Consider the following 18,800-nt stretch of genomic DNA (forward strand, 5'->3'; position numbering starts at 1 on the left):
TAGTAAAGTAAATAAGACACTGAGTAAATAAAACTTGAGTCCAAAACGATAGCATCAACTTTTTATACAAAACGACACCTTATTGACTCTCTGCCTTAGTGCCAATTTCAGCAAGTTGCACATCATTTCTCAACATACCTCCTTGGTGTTCATCTTGCTGACCCCTAATAACACCCTTAGATATTCAAGCTTCTCTTTGTTCAAGCATCTAGTGAAAATATCAGCAATTTGTTCTGCCATGATGAATAGGATTTTTGGCAATGGGGATTGCTGATTGATTCTCAATCATTAAAGGTGTGCCTACCTCCTGCTTGAATCTCAAATCTCCAAAAAAAATTTTAATCCAAATTGCTTGATTGGCAGCAACTACAGTTGAAATATATTCAACTTCAGCAGAGGATTGGGCTACCACCTCCTATTTCTTGGAGTTCTAAGAGAAAATAACACTTCAAAATGAAAAGCAATAACCGCTTGTGCTCTTAGCATCATCTAAGTTTCCAGCCCAGTCACTGTCACAGTAACCAACCAAGGCACCACTTTTCTCCTTCTCAAACAGAAGACCATAGTTCACAATTTCCTTTTAAGTATCTTAGAACCCTTTTTGCAGCAACATAATGATTCTGAGAAGGTTTTCGCATAAATTTGGAAAGTAAACTTGCTAGATACATCAGGTCAAGTCTTGAAGCTGTTAAGTACAATAAGCTGCCAATGATGCTTCTGTAATTTGAACTTGCAACTTTCGGTGCCCCATCCTCTTTGCTCAATTTACAGTTTGAAGCAATTGGAGTTTCAACAATGTACAATTGTCCATTTGAAACTTCTTCAGTAGCTTAGATGCATATTTGCTTTGATGAATACAAATATAATCTATGCCACAGTTCTGATTCATAAACAACATGAAAATAAGCTTTATGCTCAGCATGCTTCCAGTCAATTGGAAAGCATTTGTTTCTCATTTCAATTGTTAATACTTCCTCTCCCTTAGGATCGAATATAGTGTAGCTCCTGTCTTTGAATAGGAGAGCATAATGACTCTTAATAAGTTGTCCAACACTGAGCAAATTTTGTTTAGCCTCGGGAACAAAAAAGACATTTGAGATATACTTGTTACTTGATTGAGTTTCAACAATAATAGTCCCTATACCAAGTATCTTCAAAAATGCTCCATTACCAATCTCTATTCTAGACCCATAACTCCTATCTAGTGCAGTAAAGTGACTCTCATCACCTGTTAAGTGATTTAAGCAAGCACTGTCAATCAACCATAAATTCTTCCTGACAGATTCACCTACTTCTCGAGCCATGAATAAGACTTCATCAAATTCCTCAACTTGCGCAACTATTGCAGCCTTCTCATTAGAGTTATAACCTTTGTTTTTACACACCTTTTCAACATGACCAAGTTAGTTATAGACCCTACATTTTACATTGGTTCTGTACCAACAAAATTTTGCAAAATGTGTGGTTTTCTTACAGTGAGGGCAAGGTTGATACTTCTACTTTTGTTTACCAGATTTACCATCTACCACTTTCTTATCCTTATCCTTCTTTGTGCTGTTACTACTAACTTTAAGGTTCCTAGTTTGAGCAACCAAAGCACTGTCAACCATATTTTTCAGCCTAAATGCTCTTCTTTGTTCAGGGCCCTCTAGAGCATTCACCAGCTCTTTTAGAGTAAGCTGTCCAATACCCTTGAAATCTTCTAATGAAGAAATCTTGGACTCATATTTCTATGGAAGACTCACAAGCATCTTCTGCACTAGTCTTTCCTCTATCATAACCTTTCCTAACAGTCTCAGTTGATTCACTAAGGTCATCATTTTTGTAAAAAACTCCCTAATGGTTTCATCATCTTCCATTCTAAGCATCTCAAATTGTCTAAACAAATTTAAGCACTGAATCTATCTAGTCTTATCACTACCAAAGAATTCATCCTTTTAAGTGATCACAAACCTCTTTAGGACTATCTAGATGCATAATCCTAGCAAAAATCTCATTAGAAACAGCATATTGTAAATAGGACAGAGCTTGGTACCTCTTAGCTTTGTCTTTTTCAAACTGTCAAATTTGAACAAGGATAGGGTTGGCATGCTTTTGGACGAGGCCCTCTCCAATCTCCATTATCACCCAAAGACAGTAAGTTTTGAGGTAAGATTTCATTTTCATAGACCAGATGGCATAGTTTTCACCAGCAAAGACGAGTGGAGTTGATGTGTTGAATCCAGTAGCCATGGAAAAGGAATAAACTCAAAAGGGTGATCAAGTAGCAAGATTTTTTAAGAACAAAAGTAAAGGAAGCAATCCCTTAAGACTCGTTGTGCAACTCTGGTACCATGTTGGAAACTAAGTAAATTCAAAAAGAAAAATGAAGATAAGCAAGGTCTCAATGAACAAAGAACAGAGGAAAAATTATCTGGAAGAGAAAAAGCTCCTTTTCATTAGGTAACAGAGGAATATATACAATGGAGGATAACCATATTCACAAGAACCAACTGTACACACATACCTGAGCTGATATCCTACATTCTAGGAGCATAGGGATTTGTGATAAATACCTTGACACATAACAGACACTAAGCCACCAAGTATAACGACTTAATTTGAAAGAAAAAAGGCAATGAAATCCCTAACATTTGGGAAAAATAGTAAATTGTAATGGTAACAAGAGTAAAGTAAATAAGAGACTGAGTAAATATAACTCGAGACGAAAACAACCGTAGACCAAGCTTAAAACGACAGCATCAACCTTCAATACAAAACAACACCTTATTAACTCTCTGCCTTAGTGCCAATTTCAGCAAGTTGCACACCATTTCTCAAATACTATTTCTTCCTCTTTGTTTTGAGTACCAAATGTAGTACTATGACTCCATCCTATGGAGAATGAATTGAATTGTTCCAACACAAGGAACCTTTAATGCAAGCTTGTGCAAAACACCTTCCTCTTCGTAATTCAATGAGCTTACTTGATGCGGAGAACACCAGAACCAACATATGAACAATATTGAATAAATATTACAGATTAATAATTCAAAAGTATACTGACAAGGATGGAGAGGCCAAAAGCAGAACACAACTTATACCGCAGTTCAATTTATTATTCCCAGTTCTTCAGCAATTATACTGTTAATGGAGGGAGACCAACTCTTCCCTTGTAACCTAAATGCAACTAAAGTCCCACGTCCTAAATGCAACAGGAGCTTCACATTAATCACTTGTCAAATACCACACAAACCTCCTCAATTATAGGTGAAAAGTCCATTCAAATTGAAAGAATGAAAGAAAGAAATAAAGCCAACACTAACAGCCAAATAAAATTCATTGTCTTCACAGAAAGAGGAAACTTCATAATGATGTCTGGATCATAATAAGATATTAGAGATTGGATGGCATTTTAAGTGAAAAAATGCATCCTGCAGATTGTAAGCAAGTGTTGAACCCAAAATTAAAAATCCAAAACAACACGTATAATATCCTGATAGATAAACAATTGTTTCCAATCAAACGCCAAAATCACCAAATGGCAAATGCAGAAGAGTTTGAAGCCAGCAATTGTTTCTTAATGATAAATAGAAATGAATCACGGAAAAAAACAGTGAAATTTTAAAGCATATATATTACACAACTAATACATACATTGCAATGTTATAGCAGTCCAATGCAGACCACCTTTGTAATTTTTCTACATTTATTTTTTTTCTTTCTGCATCTTTCTTCTGTTATACACATCAGGGCCACTATGAACCGTTATCATCAAGAATCATATGAATTTACATTTCTTTGGGGTTACCAGAAAATATCATCTACTGCTAGTGAGGTGGATGGGCCATACTCTTCTTCTTCCATCTCCAACTCCAACTCAGGCTCTCCAGATCCAAATTCAGCTGACTCTATATCAGCAAGGTTCTTCAGATCAACAATTGAAAGCTTATTTAAACGGCTTACCACCAAGTCTGCAGCCCCAAGCTCATACACTGGATGCTTGCTAGCAACAGCTACACACTTCATCCGCGCATCATGGGCAGCTTCAACTGTCTGGTTAGAGTTCCCAAACACAATGCAGCGCTCAGGTATAAATTTCAGGAGCTGAGCGGCATAAACAAACATTTCTGGATCTGGTTTCCCCCGGTGAACATCCTCTGCTGTTACAATGACACTGAAGAACCCTTCAATCCCAGTGGCTCGAATTGCAGTCTCAATAACTTTTCTTGGTCGGGTAGAAACCAATGCCATTGGTATCTTGTAACGTGTCAGGGCATTTACCAACTCTTGGGAACCATTACGTAATCTATATATCCCTCCTTGCAAAGCTTGGTAAATTTCTTCCTTCCTTGCAGCCATTCTTCTCAATTGTGCTGGGTCTCTTGACCAGCACAAAACTTCAGAAATTGCTTGCTCATTTTTCATCCCTTCTATTCTTCTAAGGATAAAGGCAGGGGGAGGAGATTTTCCTTCTTCTTCAGCAAGAGCCAGCCAGGCTTGCTTCTCAAGCTGAGGATTATCTTCAATTATAACTCCTTCCCATTCAAATAAAGCACCTAACCAGCCACAACCCATCCTTTCTTGTCGAAGCAAGGGGTTGTGTAACGAAGCATTATCAGCTCTGTTCTCTGGTGGCCATGAGCAAGGCTTTTGACCTATGCTAGTATCAATCTGATAATTCCAATTCCTTGGTGTTCTTTCTTCATCTCTATATGCATGAACCTCTTTTGTCAGCTCCATTGCAAGAGCCTTAATTGGCAAATTAATTAACCTTCCAACTATCAATCTTGGCAAAGGAGACTCAACAATCCTTTTACCAATAAATTCTGAGGATGGAAACCGGCAGTAACTCGAAGATTTCTGTTTGCAGGAGACATCCTTAATGGAAATGATTCCACACAATGGTCGGTGCCCAAGAAGAGATGTTGTCGCAATTGACTCCACCAGCACCATGTTTACCAAAGCGATAATATCTACACCCCCAAGCAAGATTCTATCACAATAGACTTTTATTTACGATTCTTTGCAGAAGTGAAATAATACAACCCAACCCAATATGGACAGAAACTATTCAACCGGTGATTGAGAACCAAGAGTTAAACTTTGCTCAAGACATACCCAATTCTGCCATCAGCATCCAAATACAACCTAAAACAATTAAGCCAAAAGACGAAGCTATTGTTAGAACGCTGCACAAAGAAAATCCTAAAATGATTGTTTAAAGCTGCATAAAGAGAATGGTTCTAACATAATTCTCTATGACAAGAAAAAGGTGAGTATTTGAAACAACGTGCTCAAATTGAGAATCCCAACTTTAGTAGTCAGAAAACCACCATAAAAACATCCCTGAAAAGCAAACTAAAAATTACCCATTAACCCAAACAATCAAAAAGCCCCCCAAATTAACTAGATACACAACCATAAAATTCAATAAAGAGCAAAAGATATTGAAACATAACAAAATAAATCCAGAAAACACCCACCAATTATAAAAAAAAAAAAAGAAGAAGAAAGAAAAAGATTCAGTTACTAACACCACTAAATATAGAAGAAAACATGATATTAAAAGCATAGAAATACAAGTAAAAGAAGAAGTTGAAGAACCTGGGAAGGAAACAGCCGTGGATGGAAACATTCGACGGCTGTTACGGATCAGGGAGAGCCTAGATTCTTCTTCTAAGAATAATATGTGAATCTCCTTTTCTTTTTCTTTTTCTTTTTCTTTTTTTTTTTTGTTGTGCGTGTGTTGGTGTTGTTGCGGAAGAAGAAGATTTTTTGGTAATTATAATTTCGGGGTTGGTCAGAGGTGTGTGGTTTATAATTTATAACGAGTTTGGGGCTCGGCCGGTGGAAGCCGTAGAAGAATGTTGACGACTCAAAGTGGAGTCCACATTGCCTTGTAAGTATCTGTGCTACGTCGTATCGGTGGACCATTTTATTTCGAACATGTGTTTCACAATAAAAGATTATTCTAAAGCCCCGCCGCCCGCCCACATATTTTGAACAGTGTTTTGTCCATTTAAGATTATCGACGTAATTACTAGCTTCAATTCAAACTGTTCTTTTATTTTTTTTAATTTATTTTTACATCTTACACACAAAGAAGGCCATAAGAATTTTGAGAGTTATTTTGAATTTAAAGCTTTATTGGGTCGTATCTAATTAAAACGATAATTGATAATTTTTTTTGAATTATTTTTTAAAATTTAAAAAAAATTTAAATTTTACTCTTTAAATAAAAAATTATATATTAATCAATAAATTAAACATTCAAATATAATTAATAATTATTCATAACTCAAGTTTTTTATGACATGTAATATTTTTTTTTTTGACAACATGCATTGCAGGTAAAGATGTTCCAAGACTATACTATTTGTCCCAGCCCACAAGTTTGGCCCAATTTTGATAAACATGTCATCTCTCAAAGTGTGACACCAAGTACTTCAAAAAATAAATAAATAAATAAGCGAAGCATTTTAATTTCAGTTATGCGAGTAGATGATTTTGAAAAGTTTTAATGAGATTCGGTGAATTAAAACTTTGACTTATTATTTATTAACACGAGTCAAACAAACTTTTATAGTATGTTTGGTTGGAGGAATGGTTAAGCCATTTCCCTTTTATTCTTAGAGAATTTTAATTCTTTTATTTGATTGAAAATTAATCTAAGGAATAGTCATTTCATATGAATGATTATTCTTCAAAATCCTCCAAAATTAAGGAATAGCTAATACTACCCTTTTCCATGGTATTAGTTATTCCATAATTGAGAAATAAACTTAAAAATATTATAAAGACCAAAATACCCCTTACAAGTTTACAAAATTATAACTTTATTTGTATAAAATATTATTTTCTCTCTCTCCTCTCTTTTGATTCTAACTTTTAATAAAATATTAATATTTTAAAATATTAATATTAAATTATAAATAAGATATTAATAATTAAATTATCAATTATTAATAAAATAAATTATAAATTATTCCTATTTAAAAACAAAATAAATTAAAAATAAATAAGCATAATATCATTTAAATTATATATAAAATATTAATAATTAAATCATCAATTATTGATATTTTAAATAAATTACCAATTAGTAATATTTAAAAAATAAAATAAAAAATTAATGATAATAATATTTAAATAAAATAAAATATTAATATTTTAAAATATTAATGATTAAATTATAAATAAAATATTAATATTTAAATTATGTATTATTAATATTTTAAATAAATAATCAATTATTAAAATTTAAAAATAAAATAAAATAAAATAATTAATCATAATAATATTTAAATTAAATAAAATATTAATATTTCAAAATATTAATGATTAAATTATAAATAAAATACTAGTATTTAAATTATTAATTTTTAATATATTAATTAAATTTTAGATTATTAATATTTAAAAAATCTAATAACAATAAATAGTCATATAAATAATAAATGGTATTTTTATTTTTTTATTTTCTATTCCTTTTTTATTCCAAAATTATTGTTACTAACCAAACACCACAATAAGTTATAATAATTATTCTTGTCATATTCCATTTGTCGTACCAAACTAAGTAATAACTATTCTATTATATTCTCACTTCATTCTATTATCACATAATAACTATTTTATTTCATTTTTATCTATTCCGCCAACCAAATGTACCCTTAAGAAAAAAGTTGTAGAGTTCCACTTGTTCATAGACTCTTTAAAAGTTCCACTTGTTATAGCAAAATAAATAAATAAATTATGTAATTCTTGTACTTTATAAAAAAATATGAATTTAGTTTTTATATAATAATTTGTATAAATTGAATTTCTATATATTTTTTAATTTATTAATTTCAATTCAAATCTTACCAATATTAAATTTTTATCATTAAGTATATTAATGTGATGTTTTGATTAAATTAATATAATATTTTAATATGACTATGTATTAACATGACATAATCATTATTTACATGACATTGATTGGATTGATAATAAATTTATGTTGATGTGACATTTGTTGATGTGATAATTGTTGATGTGGCTATTAATGGACAAAACTCTCAAATTTTAAGTCAAAATACTCCAATCCTAAATTAATTGAGACTAACAAAAAAAGTTAAGAGAACAAATGTATTAAAGAGTTAATGGGTTATCTTTTTAAAGATTCAACTGATTTTAAATCATGTTTGGTTTTGAACAAGCATTTATCCATGGAAAATTCAACTGATTAGTAAAGAGATTTTATGCTCTCTTATTAGATGCAATTGGTGTTGTGTCATTAGAGGTGTCGATATGGGCTTGGCCCATTGAGTCGGCTCATTTTTTATTAAATATGGGGTGAGTTGGGTCTCAATATTTTAGGCTCATATTATAACCGGGCCTAAATGGGCTAGCCCGTTTGATTAGGGGACGAGCCAGCCCGACGGGCCAAAAAAATTAATTATGGGTAATTAGCCAAGTAAGACCTAAGAGGCCCAACCACCCAAGACCCTAACTGGTTAACTCCCTAATCGGCTAACCCAGTAACCCCAAATTGACAAATCCCCAAATCCCCCACCGCCCGATTGCCCGAGCCATCTGTTCTGCACCGTCACTCGACTTTTGGACAAAAATTCCCCAAATCGGTAAATCCCCAAATACCCCGCCGCCTGACTGCTCGAGCCATCTGTTCTGCATTGTCGCTCGACTTTTGGACAAAAATTCCCTAAATCGACAATCAGCAATCGCCTAAGTCCTAACCACCAAATCCCCAAATCCCCCGCCTAAGTCCTATCTCGTTTTACTTCCCCTTCCTGGCTATAAAGCTTCTCGACTTCTGTTATCTCTGTAAGTCCTCACTCCTCACTTCCCAGCATGATTACGGTTATATTTGTCATGGGATAATAGCTATTTTCAGCATTGGAGTTTTTCCTTTTTGAGCATGCATTGCAATAATGTTGGTAATACTGAGAGTGTGGAAGAACAGTTTTTAGTTTGGGAAACGACACCATATTAATTGGTTCTTTAAGTAACCAAATCTAGTTTAAGGGATAGTGACAATGGTTTGTCATTGTGTTGTTAGATAATTAAATATTAACTTTGAACTACTTTGTTTATTAATTTTTTGTGTATGTTTGCTTTTAGTTTGTGCATTTTTAAGGTAGACATTCATTTTTAAGCTTGTTCACCACAAAACAACCCTAACCCCTTATGCATTCACCAACAGAAAAAAAAAAATAGTTGGGCAGGGTGAGGTAGATGTGAGATTACTGGTGGATATAAAACTAATCATTCAATATTTGCAGTAAGCAGTAAATTTCACTATGAGCTTACCTCCAGTGAAGCATTTTTCTAATAATGTACTTCTTCTAAGAAAAATATGTGAATCTCCTTTTCGTTTTCTTTTTTTTTTTTTTTTTTGTTGTGTGTGTGTTGGTGTTGTTGCGGAAGAAGAAGATTTTTTGGTAACTATTATTTCGGGGTTGGTCAGAGGTGTGTGGTTTATAATTTATAATGAGTTTGGGGCTCGGACGGTGAAGGCCGTAGAAGAATATCGACGACTCAAAGTGGAGTCCACATTGCCTTGTAAGTATTTGTGCTACGTCGTATCGGTGGACCATTTTATTTCTAACATGTGTTTCTCCATAAAAGATTATTCTAAAGCCTCGTCGCCCGTCCACATATTTTGAACAGTGTTTTATCCATTTAAGATTGTCGACATAATTACTAACTTCAATTCAAGGTGTTCTTTTATTTTTTTAATTTATTTTTACATCTTACACACAAAGAAGGCCATAAGAATTTTGAGAGTTAAATTGAATTTAAAGCTTTATTGGGTCATATCTAATTAAAATGACAATTGGTAATTTTTTTGAATTATTTTTTAAAATTTAAAAAAAATCAAATTTTACTCTTTAAATAAAAAATTATACATTAATCAATAAATTAAACATTCAAATATAATTAATAATTATTCATAACTCAAGTTTTTTATGACATGTAATATTATTTTTTTTTTACGACATGCATTGCAAGTAAAGATGTTCCAAGACTATACTATCTGTCCCAGCCCACAAGTTGGGCCCAATTTTGGTAAACATGTCATCTCTCAAAGTGTGACACCAAGTACTTCAAAAAATAAATAAATAAATAAATAAATAAGCAGAGCATTTTAATCTCAGTTATGCAAGTAGATGATATTGAAAAGTTTTAATGAGATTTGGTGAATTAAAACTTTAGCTTATTATTTATTAACACGAGTCGAACAAAATTTTATAGCATGTTTGGTTGGAAAAATAGCTAAGCCATTACTTTTTTATTTTCAAAGAATTTTAGTTCCTCTATTTGATTGATAAATAGTCTAAGGAATAGCCATTCCATATAAATGATTATTCTTCAAAATCCTCTAAAATTAAAGAATAGTTAATACCGCATTCTCTCATGATATTAGTTATTCCATAATTGAGGAATAAATTCAAAAAAAAATAAAGATCAAAATACCCTTTACAAGTTTAAAAAATTACAACTTTATTTATGTAAAATATTATTTTTCTCTCTCTCCTTCTCTCCCTTGATTCTAATTTTTAATAAAATATTAATATTTTAAAATATTAATATTAAATTATAAATAAAATATTAATAGTTTAAATATTAAAATTAAATTATAAACAAAATATTAATAATTAAATTATCAATTATTAATAAAATAAATTATAAATTATTTTTATTTAAAAACAAACTAAATTAAAAATAAATAAGCATAATATCATTTAAATTATATATAAAATATTAATAATAAAATCATCAATTATTGATATTTTAAATAAATTACTAATTATTAATATTTAACAAATAAAATAAAAAATTAATGATAATAATATTTAAATTAAATAAAATATTAATATTTTAAAATATTAAAAATTAAATTATAAATAAAATATTAATATTTAAATTATTTATTATTAATATTTTAAATAAATAATCAATTATTAAACTTTTTAAAAAATAAAATAAAATAATTGATCATAATAATATTTAAATTAAATAAAAAATTAATAGTTTAAAATATTAATGACTAAATTATAAATAAAATATTAATATTTAAATGGTCAATTATTAATATTTTCAATAAATTATCAATTATTAATATTTAAAAAATAAAATAAAATAAAATAATTAATCATAATAATATTTAAATTAAATAAATTATTAATATTTTAAATATCAACTATTAAATTAAATATTAATATTTAAAAATATTAATGATTAAATTATAAATAAAATATTAATATTTAAATTATCAATTATTAATATTTTAAATAACTTATCAATTAATATTTTTTTTAAAAATAAAATAAAATAAAAATTAATCATAATAATATTTTAAAATATTAATGATTAAATTATAAATAAAATATTAATTTTTAAATTTTTAATTTTTAATATTTTAATTAAATTCTAGATTATTAATATTTAAAAAATCTAATAAAAATAAATAGTTATATGAATAATAAACGGTGTTTTTATCTTTTTATTTTCTATTTTTTTCTTATTCGAAAATTATTGTTACCAACTAAATACTACAATAAGTTATAATAATTATTTATATCCTATTCCATTTGTTGTACCAAACTAAATAATAACTATTCTATTTTATTTTCATCTCATTCTATTCCCGCAAAATAACTATTCTATTTTATTCTTACCTTATTCTATTCCCGCAAAATAACTATTCTATTTCATTCTTATCTATTCCGCCAACTAAACGTACCCTTAAGGAAAAAAGTTTTAGAGTTCCACTTTTTCATACTTCGTAGACTCTTTAAGAGTTCCACTTATTATAGCAAAATATATAAATAAATTATGTAATTCTTGTACTTTATAAAAAAATATGAATTTAGTTTTTATGTAATAATTTGTATAAATTGAATTTTTATATATTTTTTAATTTATTAATTTCAGTTTAAATCCTACCAACATTAAATTTTTATCATTAAGTATATTAATGTGATGTTTTGATTAAATTAATATAATATTTTCTTATCAATATGACTATGTATTAACATGACATAATCATTATTTACATGACATTGATTGGAGTGATAACAAATTTATGTTGATGTGACACTTGTTGATGTGACTATCAACGGACAAAACTCTCAAATTTTAAGTCAAAATACTCCAATCCTAAATTAATCGAGACTAACAAAAAAAGTTAAGAGAACAAATGTATTAAAGAGTTAATGGGTTATCTTTTTAAAGATTCAACTGATTTTAAATCATGTTTGGTTTTGTATAAGCATTTATCCATGGAAAATTAAACTGATTAGTAAAAAGATTTTATGCTCTCTTTTTTAAGATGCAACTGGTGTTGTATCATGTTTGTTTTGAATTAGCATTTATCCATTGAAGATTCGATTCAGCATTTTCACTATGTTAACAAGTGTCACCTTAACATTTTCTTTACGTTATCATAAATTTTTTATCAATTTAATCAATGTTATATCAATTTGATCAAAATGTCACGTCAACATATTTAATGATAAAAATTTAACAACGTTAAAATTTATACTAAATTAACAAATTGAAAAAATATAATGATTTAATTTACACAAATTATCGTAAAAAACTAATGCATATTTTTTATAAAGTACAAAAATTAATTACATAGTTCAACAAAAAAAAAAAGGTCCTTCAGTTTTTTAAGTACATAGTTCTTTTCATTTGGTATTAGCATGATGAGAATGTATATTCAATAGTTGTTAATGCATTGTATTATACAGAGTGATAGGATCGCATGTAATTGTAGTATTTGTAGTGAACTTTGCTGGTAAAGATATTTGTCAATGGGGACAACATATAAATAGAAAGGATTCAGAAGAGGTAACACAGTTCGCGTAGCCATTGCAGCAAGTCACCCTGTCTTCTTCCTTCTGTAATGGATAACTTTGTGGCATCTTAAGATCAGGGACTCTCTTTGAGATTGATGATTAATAATCTTGAATGCAGGAATGCAGGGTTTGTTTAATGATGAAAACAATGTGCACAAGGAGAAGTTAACTGTTTTTTTGTTTGTGTGTAAGAACTGATAAGAAGAGAAGAGACTTTAAAACTAATTAGTCACTAGAGGAGGACAATTAGGGGTGTAATAAGAACTAATATGGAAATCCAATTCCTAATGGAAAATGTTCTGATTGCCCAATCTTTGTGCTTAATTTGATAAACAATTCTGATACTTTGTCGTCTATCTAAACAATTCTGATATTGACATTTTAATTGTTTTCATTTATTACAAGACAATTCCAACTGTGGGCAGAGGGGTTGGTTTTGGCACGGAGCTGTATAGTTAGATGCATGATCCCATATCGTTACTGTTATGATTCTATGGCAAGATGGTAATTTTTGTAAAAATTCATTGAAGTGATGCTTAATCAAATATTCAACTTCTCACAAAAACAAATATCAAAGATTTTTATTCATTAAATATGAATCAAAGCTTACATATCAAGAACTATCATATATATATATATATATATATATATATATATATATATATATATTCTAGGTGCTGTGAGGCAACAAATTACATGTTGCCACTTTGTTGGTGAATAGATTTGATAATTTAAAAACTCTTAAAAACAAATATAAGAGTTTTCAAATATTTAATCATAAAAAAATCAATGTTCATTTAAATTGAAAAGAATTAAAAATTAAAGAACAGGATTTTATTTTTAATTTTTCTAGGAAGTGATCATTTCAATTAGTTTTGTCGAAATACATTTGGTGATTTTTAAAGGTAAAAGTGTTTAATTTGTTATTATATATATATATATATATATATATCCATAAAAGTTACTCTCTTGGTCCTTTTTTCTTTATTTCTCATTAAATCAAAAATTTTAATTTTATATTAAATTTGGAATAAATTTATAATATAGATGTTCAATGTTTGTATATGAAAGTAAATTTATAATATGAAAATAATAATATTAGAGGTTTATAAAAAAAGATATCATTTAAAAAAATCTCAAAAGAGAAAAGAGAGAACATTAAATTATCTTTTTAATGTATAAGGGTTATTAGTTTTATTCCCTCAGTGCGCCACGCATTAAGTCAGCATAAGATTTACTACTTAGTCACGCAAACTCCACGAAAACGCCACGTAGACACCCAAGACGATCCGCAAAATGTGTCTGAAACCGTTTTAATATTATATTTTTTATTGATTCGTATTTGTTTGCTTTGAATTTATGGTCATTTGCCTTTTGTTTAATAACCTTTTTTTAAAAAAAAAAAACCTAAAGGAATCCAATGCTAGAAGGAGATTATGATTGATGGGTTAAGGAGCGTGGAGTGAGGTGAGATGAGTCCACAGCTCCACGCCGAAGCAAGAGACAAATACACAAACTGGTATTCCAAGCTGTGAATTGGCAACTATGACCGGCAGGTTATAAACGAACGAGAAACGAGCGATCCAGTTTATTTAAATTGCCTTTAAGAGACGATATCGCGCGATCCCCTTGATCCCAATCGCCGACCATTTTCGTTTATTCTAATGATCCCAAAAGTGAAATCCCTACACTCCACAGAGAGTTGTAAGCGGGTCCTCTTACGTGGAAACGAACCTCTTGATTTGCTTCTCGTGGGTCCCATCTTCCAAGATCGGAAAGCCCCGCTTTCAAGCTTTTTGTTTTCGATGCTTTTAAATAGGATTGGTGAGTCGTGGCAGCGCAAGGAGACAGACAACAAATATACGCATCAAAATTCCAAGTAGCCTTCCACTTTTCCAATACTCTCGACGCCTGCAAGATTTCTGGGTTTGCAGGCAGAAGAAAAGGATGTCAAAAGTAGAGTCTGCCTCTGCTATGGCGCTACACAAGAGCAAGAGGAAGTCAGTATCATTTATAGCTGCAAAAAGGCGTTCAACAATATCAGCCCACAACACCAAACAAGAGGTAGTTAATTAGCTACTACTATTTTAATCAGTTCTTCCTGCATGCAGCATTCATATTAATCATTGTTGTCTTGTACACTTTTGCTTAGAAGAAGAAAAGAGGTCCGATGGGAAGAAAAACCTGGTGCTGCACCAGGTCTGTTGGGAGAAGCCGTAAGAAGTCCTCCCTTGAGGCAATCGTTCAGGTTTGGATAAATTCATCTGTTAATCTTGGGGTTTTGGGGCGGCTGTTTTTCTAATAAAACAATTGGATTATTGAAACAGAAAAGAGAGAGGAAGAAGAAAATGAAAGCTCAAGTGAAGGAGATGGAAGCGTTTGTGTCGCACATGAGAACCCAAATGGACTGCGGAAGTCGTTTGCTGCTGGAAGGAGAAGCAACAGTGGAAGAGTTTAAAGCACTAGTTGCCCAAATGGAGGAGGAAAATAAGCTGCACTTTATGATGATTCTACGGGGCGAGCTTCTTGCTGATCACATTCAGTTCACTATTCTCCCATAGCCAGACATATATAGCACTACTTTATGAGATGACCTACTTAAGTTTATGTCGAGGGGCATCTGGTATTGATTAAAAAGGGTAGTCCTTATGATGGTGGTACTTGGTGGTCCGATTGTGTTGCAGAATGAGAAGTGTATATATATATATATATAAAATATAAATTAATAATAAAGTATAATGTTGTTTCATGTATGTCGTTAAAGGTATACGTCAAGTGGCCATGCTTGAATTAGAAGTGCCAACTCCTAGAACATCCTAAGAATGGAATGTTGATTAATGAAATGGGAAAAGATTGACTTTCCTTATATAGGTTACCCCAATGAACTTTTAGATGTATTAGATATAGAAAGAAATGAGACCTTTCTTCTATGTTGTATAAAAAAATTGATATAATATCTTAAAAAATATTAAATTATTAAAAAAAATTTAAATAAATTATTATTGTTTTATTAGATTAAATTAAATTTTTATATTTTTATTTTAAGTCAAACAAATTTTTATAATCGATAGTTGACCACATGTTAGTAGTCAAAACATTACGTTGTCATTTTGATGTTACGTGATATTCACGTACTATGATGACATATTATAATGAATAATAATATGATATATTAATATAATATGATGATATGATTATGTGATATTTTCATTATACACTTTAAAGTCAAGTGAATATAAAATAACAAATGATAAAATCTAAATCTAAAATAAAAATACATAAATTTAATTAAATATAATAAAAATAAAATTTTATTTGATTATAAAAATAGTTTAAACATTATGTGGACGTAAGAAATTGACGGGTTGTTATACAATGTCAAATATATCTATACAAAAAAAGATTTATTTATTCAGTGATTAAAAGCAACATTTCATTATGTACGGATACGATGACTGAATGATGGATTCTAATGTCCTTGACTCTGACATGTATAAGGTTGATCACAGCCATGCCTGACATAAGCTTTAAAACTTGTTTTGAACGTTTCAACGATATTAGTAGGAGACCCACGCCATCTCGCGAGGTCAATGTTTTTTTAAACTGGTCCGAGGATATAATTTTTTTAATTTTTGAAAATATATATGCCTTTTTTCCTGGTCAAGCACATCTTAATATTAATGTAACTAAAATTTTTTACTAATGGTAGTTTAATTTGATTAAGAAGTAAAATTAAAAAGAAAAACATGATATTTTAATTGAAAATAATTATTTGTAAATTATATAATCAAATGTTTCACACTATAAGAGGTGTGTTGAAATTAATTGATCATATTTGATTTTCTAAGAATTTATATTTTGGGGCCGGTCAAACATTTATACATATTCCTTCTTATTATAATTTCCTATTTTGAACAATGATTTGCTTTTTCAAAATTGAATTTATATTGGCTTGCAAAGTTATACTATCAAATTAATTAGAGCTCTCAATTATATTAAATTTACAAAGAATTGAGTATTTTAATAATGACAAAAGTGGAAAAGGTAAGAGTATTAAAATTTTAAAAGCAAATAATTTTTTTAATTTACATTTAAATCAAATCAAATCAAATCAAATCAAATTCGTTAATTAATTAGATGACATGTGACGGTTAAAACTATCCACGTAGGACAATTTCCGTTTTGACCAAAAAATTTTTTGACTGTTATATATTTTATATTAGATTAAATTAGACAAGCAGTTTCATTTCACCTTTATGAAACTAAAGTATCCGAGTTTAACCATGATTAATTTAAAGGCACGTGAACAAGCATAAAAGATAAGTTGATGATCACTCCAGTAACGCGGAATATTTTAAGAAGATTTTGCCATGGACTTGCCACTGCAAAATGTTCTGAAGAAACCTAACTACTGAGCAGCTCTGCCCAATCTCCTCTTTGCCCTATAGGCCAGGAGTCCAGGAGAATAATGCATGAATTATCCATGGAATTTTCTAATACCAAATAACTCATTAAGATTCCGGAGTGTGTTATTATTACCTGGTAGTTTTCCAAGCAGAATGACAACATAAAATTGTACAACAATTTAGGACCAGAAATGCTACCCCTAAACTCCATTGATTCAGCTTCTGTAGCCATGATAGTCCACATGGAAGACAAGTAACAGCACCAAGGGGGGAGGCAGGAGCAAGCAAGACCCATCAAAGCTTATCCTGCAAACCAAATATAGACCTCGTTACTGGATGATCAAGATGATTCAGTAGCTTCCTCAGATGTTATGCTGCCTTTGAGCACAGTATAAACAAGCAGTTATGACGAGTGAGTACATCTCAAACTCTGAACCCGCTATAAGCATGTGTTTCAAGTTCTCAAGATGACATCTACTTGCAGGGATCACTTGAGAAAATGAGAGGACAAAATCAATGGCAAAAAAATATGAGAATGCTCTTCAATTGTACTTTTACTGACCATAGAGTAATAACATAATTCAGGGACCAATTTGAAAATATAGTGAATGATCTTGGATTGAAATAAATAAATAAATAAAAAGATATCTCATTTACTTTTTCAACAAAATCTGAAGAGTTTGGAATTGTTAGCAACAGAAGTGAATTATATGGTATAAAATCTCATTTTAAAGACATGAAGTAGAAATAATTTGGAAGCATTCTCTTAGAAGATAGCATGTTGTCGAGAAGAAATAGGTAAAGTTAAGGTTGATTACTCACATGATAATCATCCAAGTAAATGTGGATGTTGTTAAAAAAAAAACATCTCAATTAGAAATTGAACCTTTTAATGGCAGTATGATTGAAAAGTTTGATAAGCTAAATATTCAAGGTCTAGTTGTAAAATCCAGTTGAATTTATATTCGCATTTTAAGTACACACACATTTCTCTCTTGAAGCAGTTATATTTTTAAAATTCTATTTAAAGTATTTTTTTCATTTTCAAAGCAGACTCATGAAGCATGAAAATATGTTAGTTTTTTTTAAAATTTAATGAGTTTGATTGCAATTTTAACATATATTTAGGCTAATTTTAGATTATATTAATTAATATTTTTTTTGAAAGGCTTGTAATTTCATTACTTATAAATTACAAAAACAGGTAGTTGGCTAAACAAAATTATATTAATTATGTTGTTGGTTAGTTTTAGATTACATTAATTTATATTGTATTTAAAGTTTCAAATATTAGGGTGTTAGGGTTATATTTCATATTTTACATTTTATTAGGGTTTTGGTTTAGTTATAAAAATTTATGTAATTTTCCTTTCAATGAGCTTTTGAATGATGAATATTTGAAATTTTGAAATATTGATTATTGAGCTCATTCTATCGATTTTTTCACCCTTAGTTCTTGTGTGTCTGTTCCCCTCTAATGTTTCTTTTGAACTTCTACTATCTATCTCTTATCCCTGCTTGGCCTACATCACACAGCTTGAAT

General features: G+C 29.9%; 2 protein-coding genes across 2 annotated transcripts; one reads left to right on the forward strand and one right to left on the reverse strand.

Moving 5' to 3' along the window:
- Positions 1-3,589: 3,589 nt before the first annotated feature.
- Positions 3,590-5,775, reverse strand: LOC18599240 (5-amino-6-(5-phospho-D-ribitylamino)uracil phosphatase, chloroplastic-like). Its single transcript, XM_007029124.3, has 2 exons — positions 5,587-5,775; positions 3,590-5,130 (listed from the first exon to the last, which is right to left on the reverse strand). Exon 2 carries the CDS (start codon positions 4,933-4,935, stop codon positions 3,787-3,789), a length of 1,149 nt encoding a protein of 382 aa, XP_007029186.3. The 5' UTR covers positions 4,936-5,130; positions 5,587-5,775; the 3' UTR covers positions 3,590-3,786.
- An 8,548-nt stretch (positions 5,776-14,323) lies between these two features.
- Positions 14,324-15,805, forward strand: LOC18599241 (uncharacterized). Its single transcript, XM_007029125.3, has 4 exons — positions 14,324-14,370; positions 14,690-14,915; positions 15,004-15,099; positions 15,179-15,805. The coding sequence occupies exons 1-4, from the start codon at positions 14,324-14,326 to the stop codon at positions 15,410-15,412; spliced, it is 603 nt and encodes a 200-aa protein (XP_007029187.2). The 3' UTR covers positions 15,413-15,805.
- Positions 15,806-18,800: the final 2,995 nt, after the last annotated feature.

Source organism: Theobroma cacao, chromosome 5 (genome assembly GCF_053813885.1).
Source record: "Theobroma cacao isolate CCN51 chromosome 5, ASM5381388v1, whole genome shotgun sequence".
Classification (NCBI taxonomy): domain Eukaryota; kingdom Viridiplantae; phylum Streptophyta; class Magnoliopsida; order Malvales; family Malvaceae; genus Theobroma; species Theobroma cacao.

Bases quoted from the DNA above. Each gene is read 5' to 3' on its own strand.
- LOC18599240 (XM_007029124.3), bottom strand. From the start codon at position 4,935: ATGGTGCTGGTGGAGTCAATTGCGACAACATCTCTTCTTGGGCACCGA.
- LOC18599241 (XM_007029125.3), top strand. From the start codon at position 14,324: ATGAGTCCACAGCTCCACGCCGAAGCAAGAGACAAATACACAAACTG. The intron at 14,371-14,689 runs GTATTCCAAGCT...GAGTCGTGGCAG, and splicing joins AGAGACAAATACACAAACTG to CGCAAGGAGACAGACAACAA. The intron at 14,916-15,003 runs GTAGTTAATTAG...ACTTTTGCTTAG, and splicing joins CCCACAACACCAAACAAGAG to AAGAAGAAAAGAGGTCCGAT.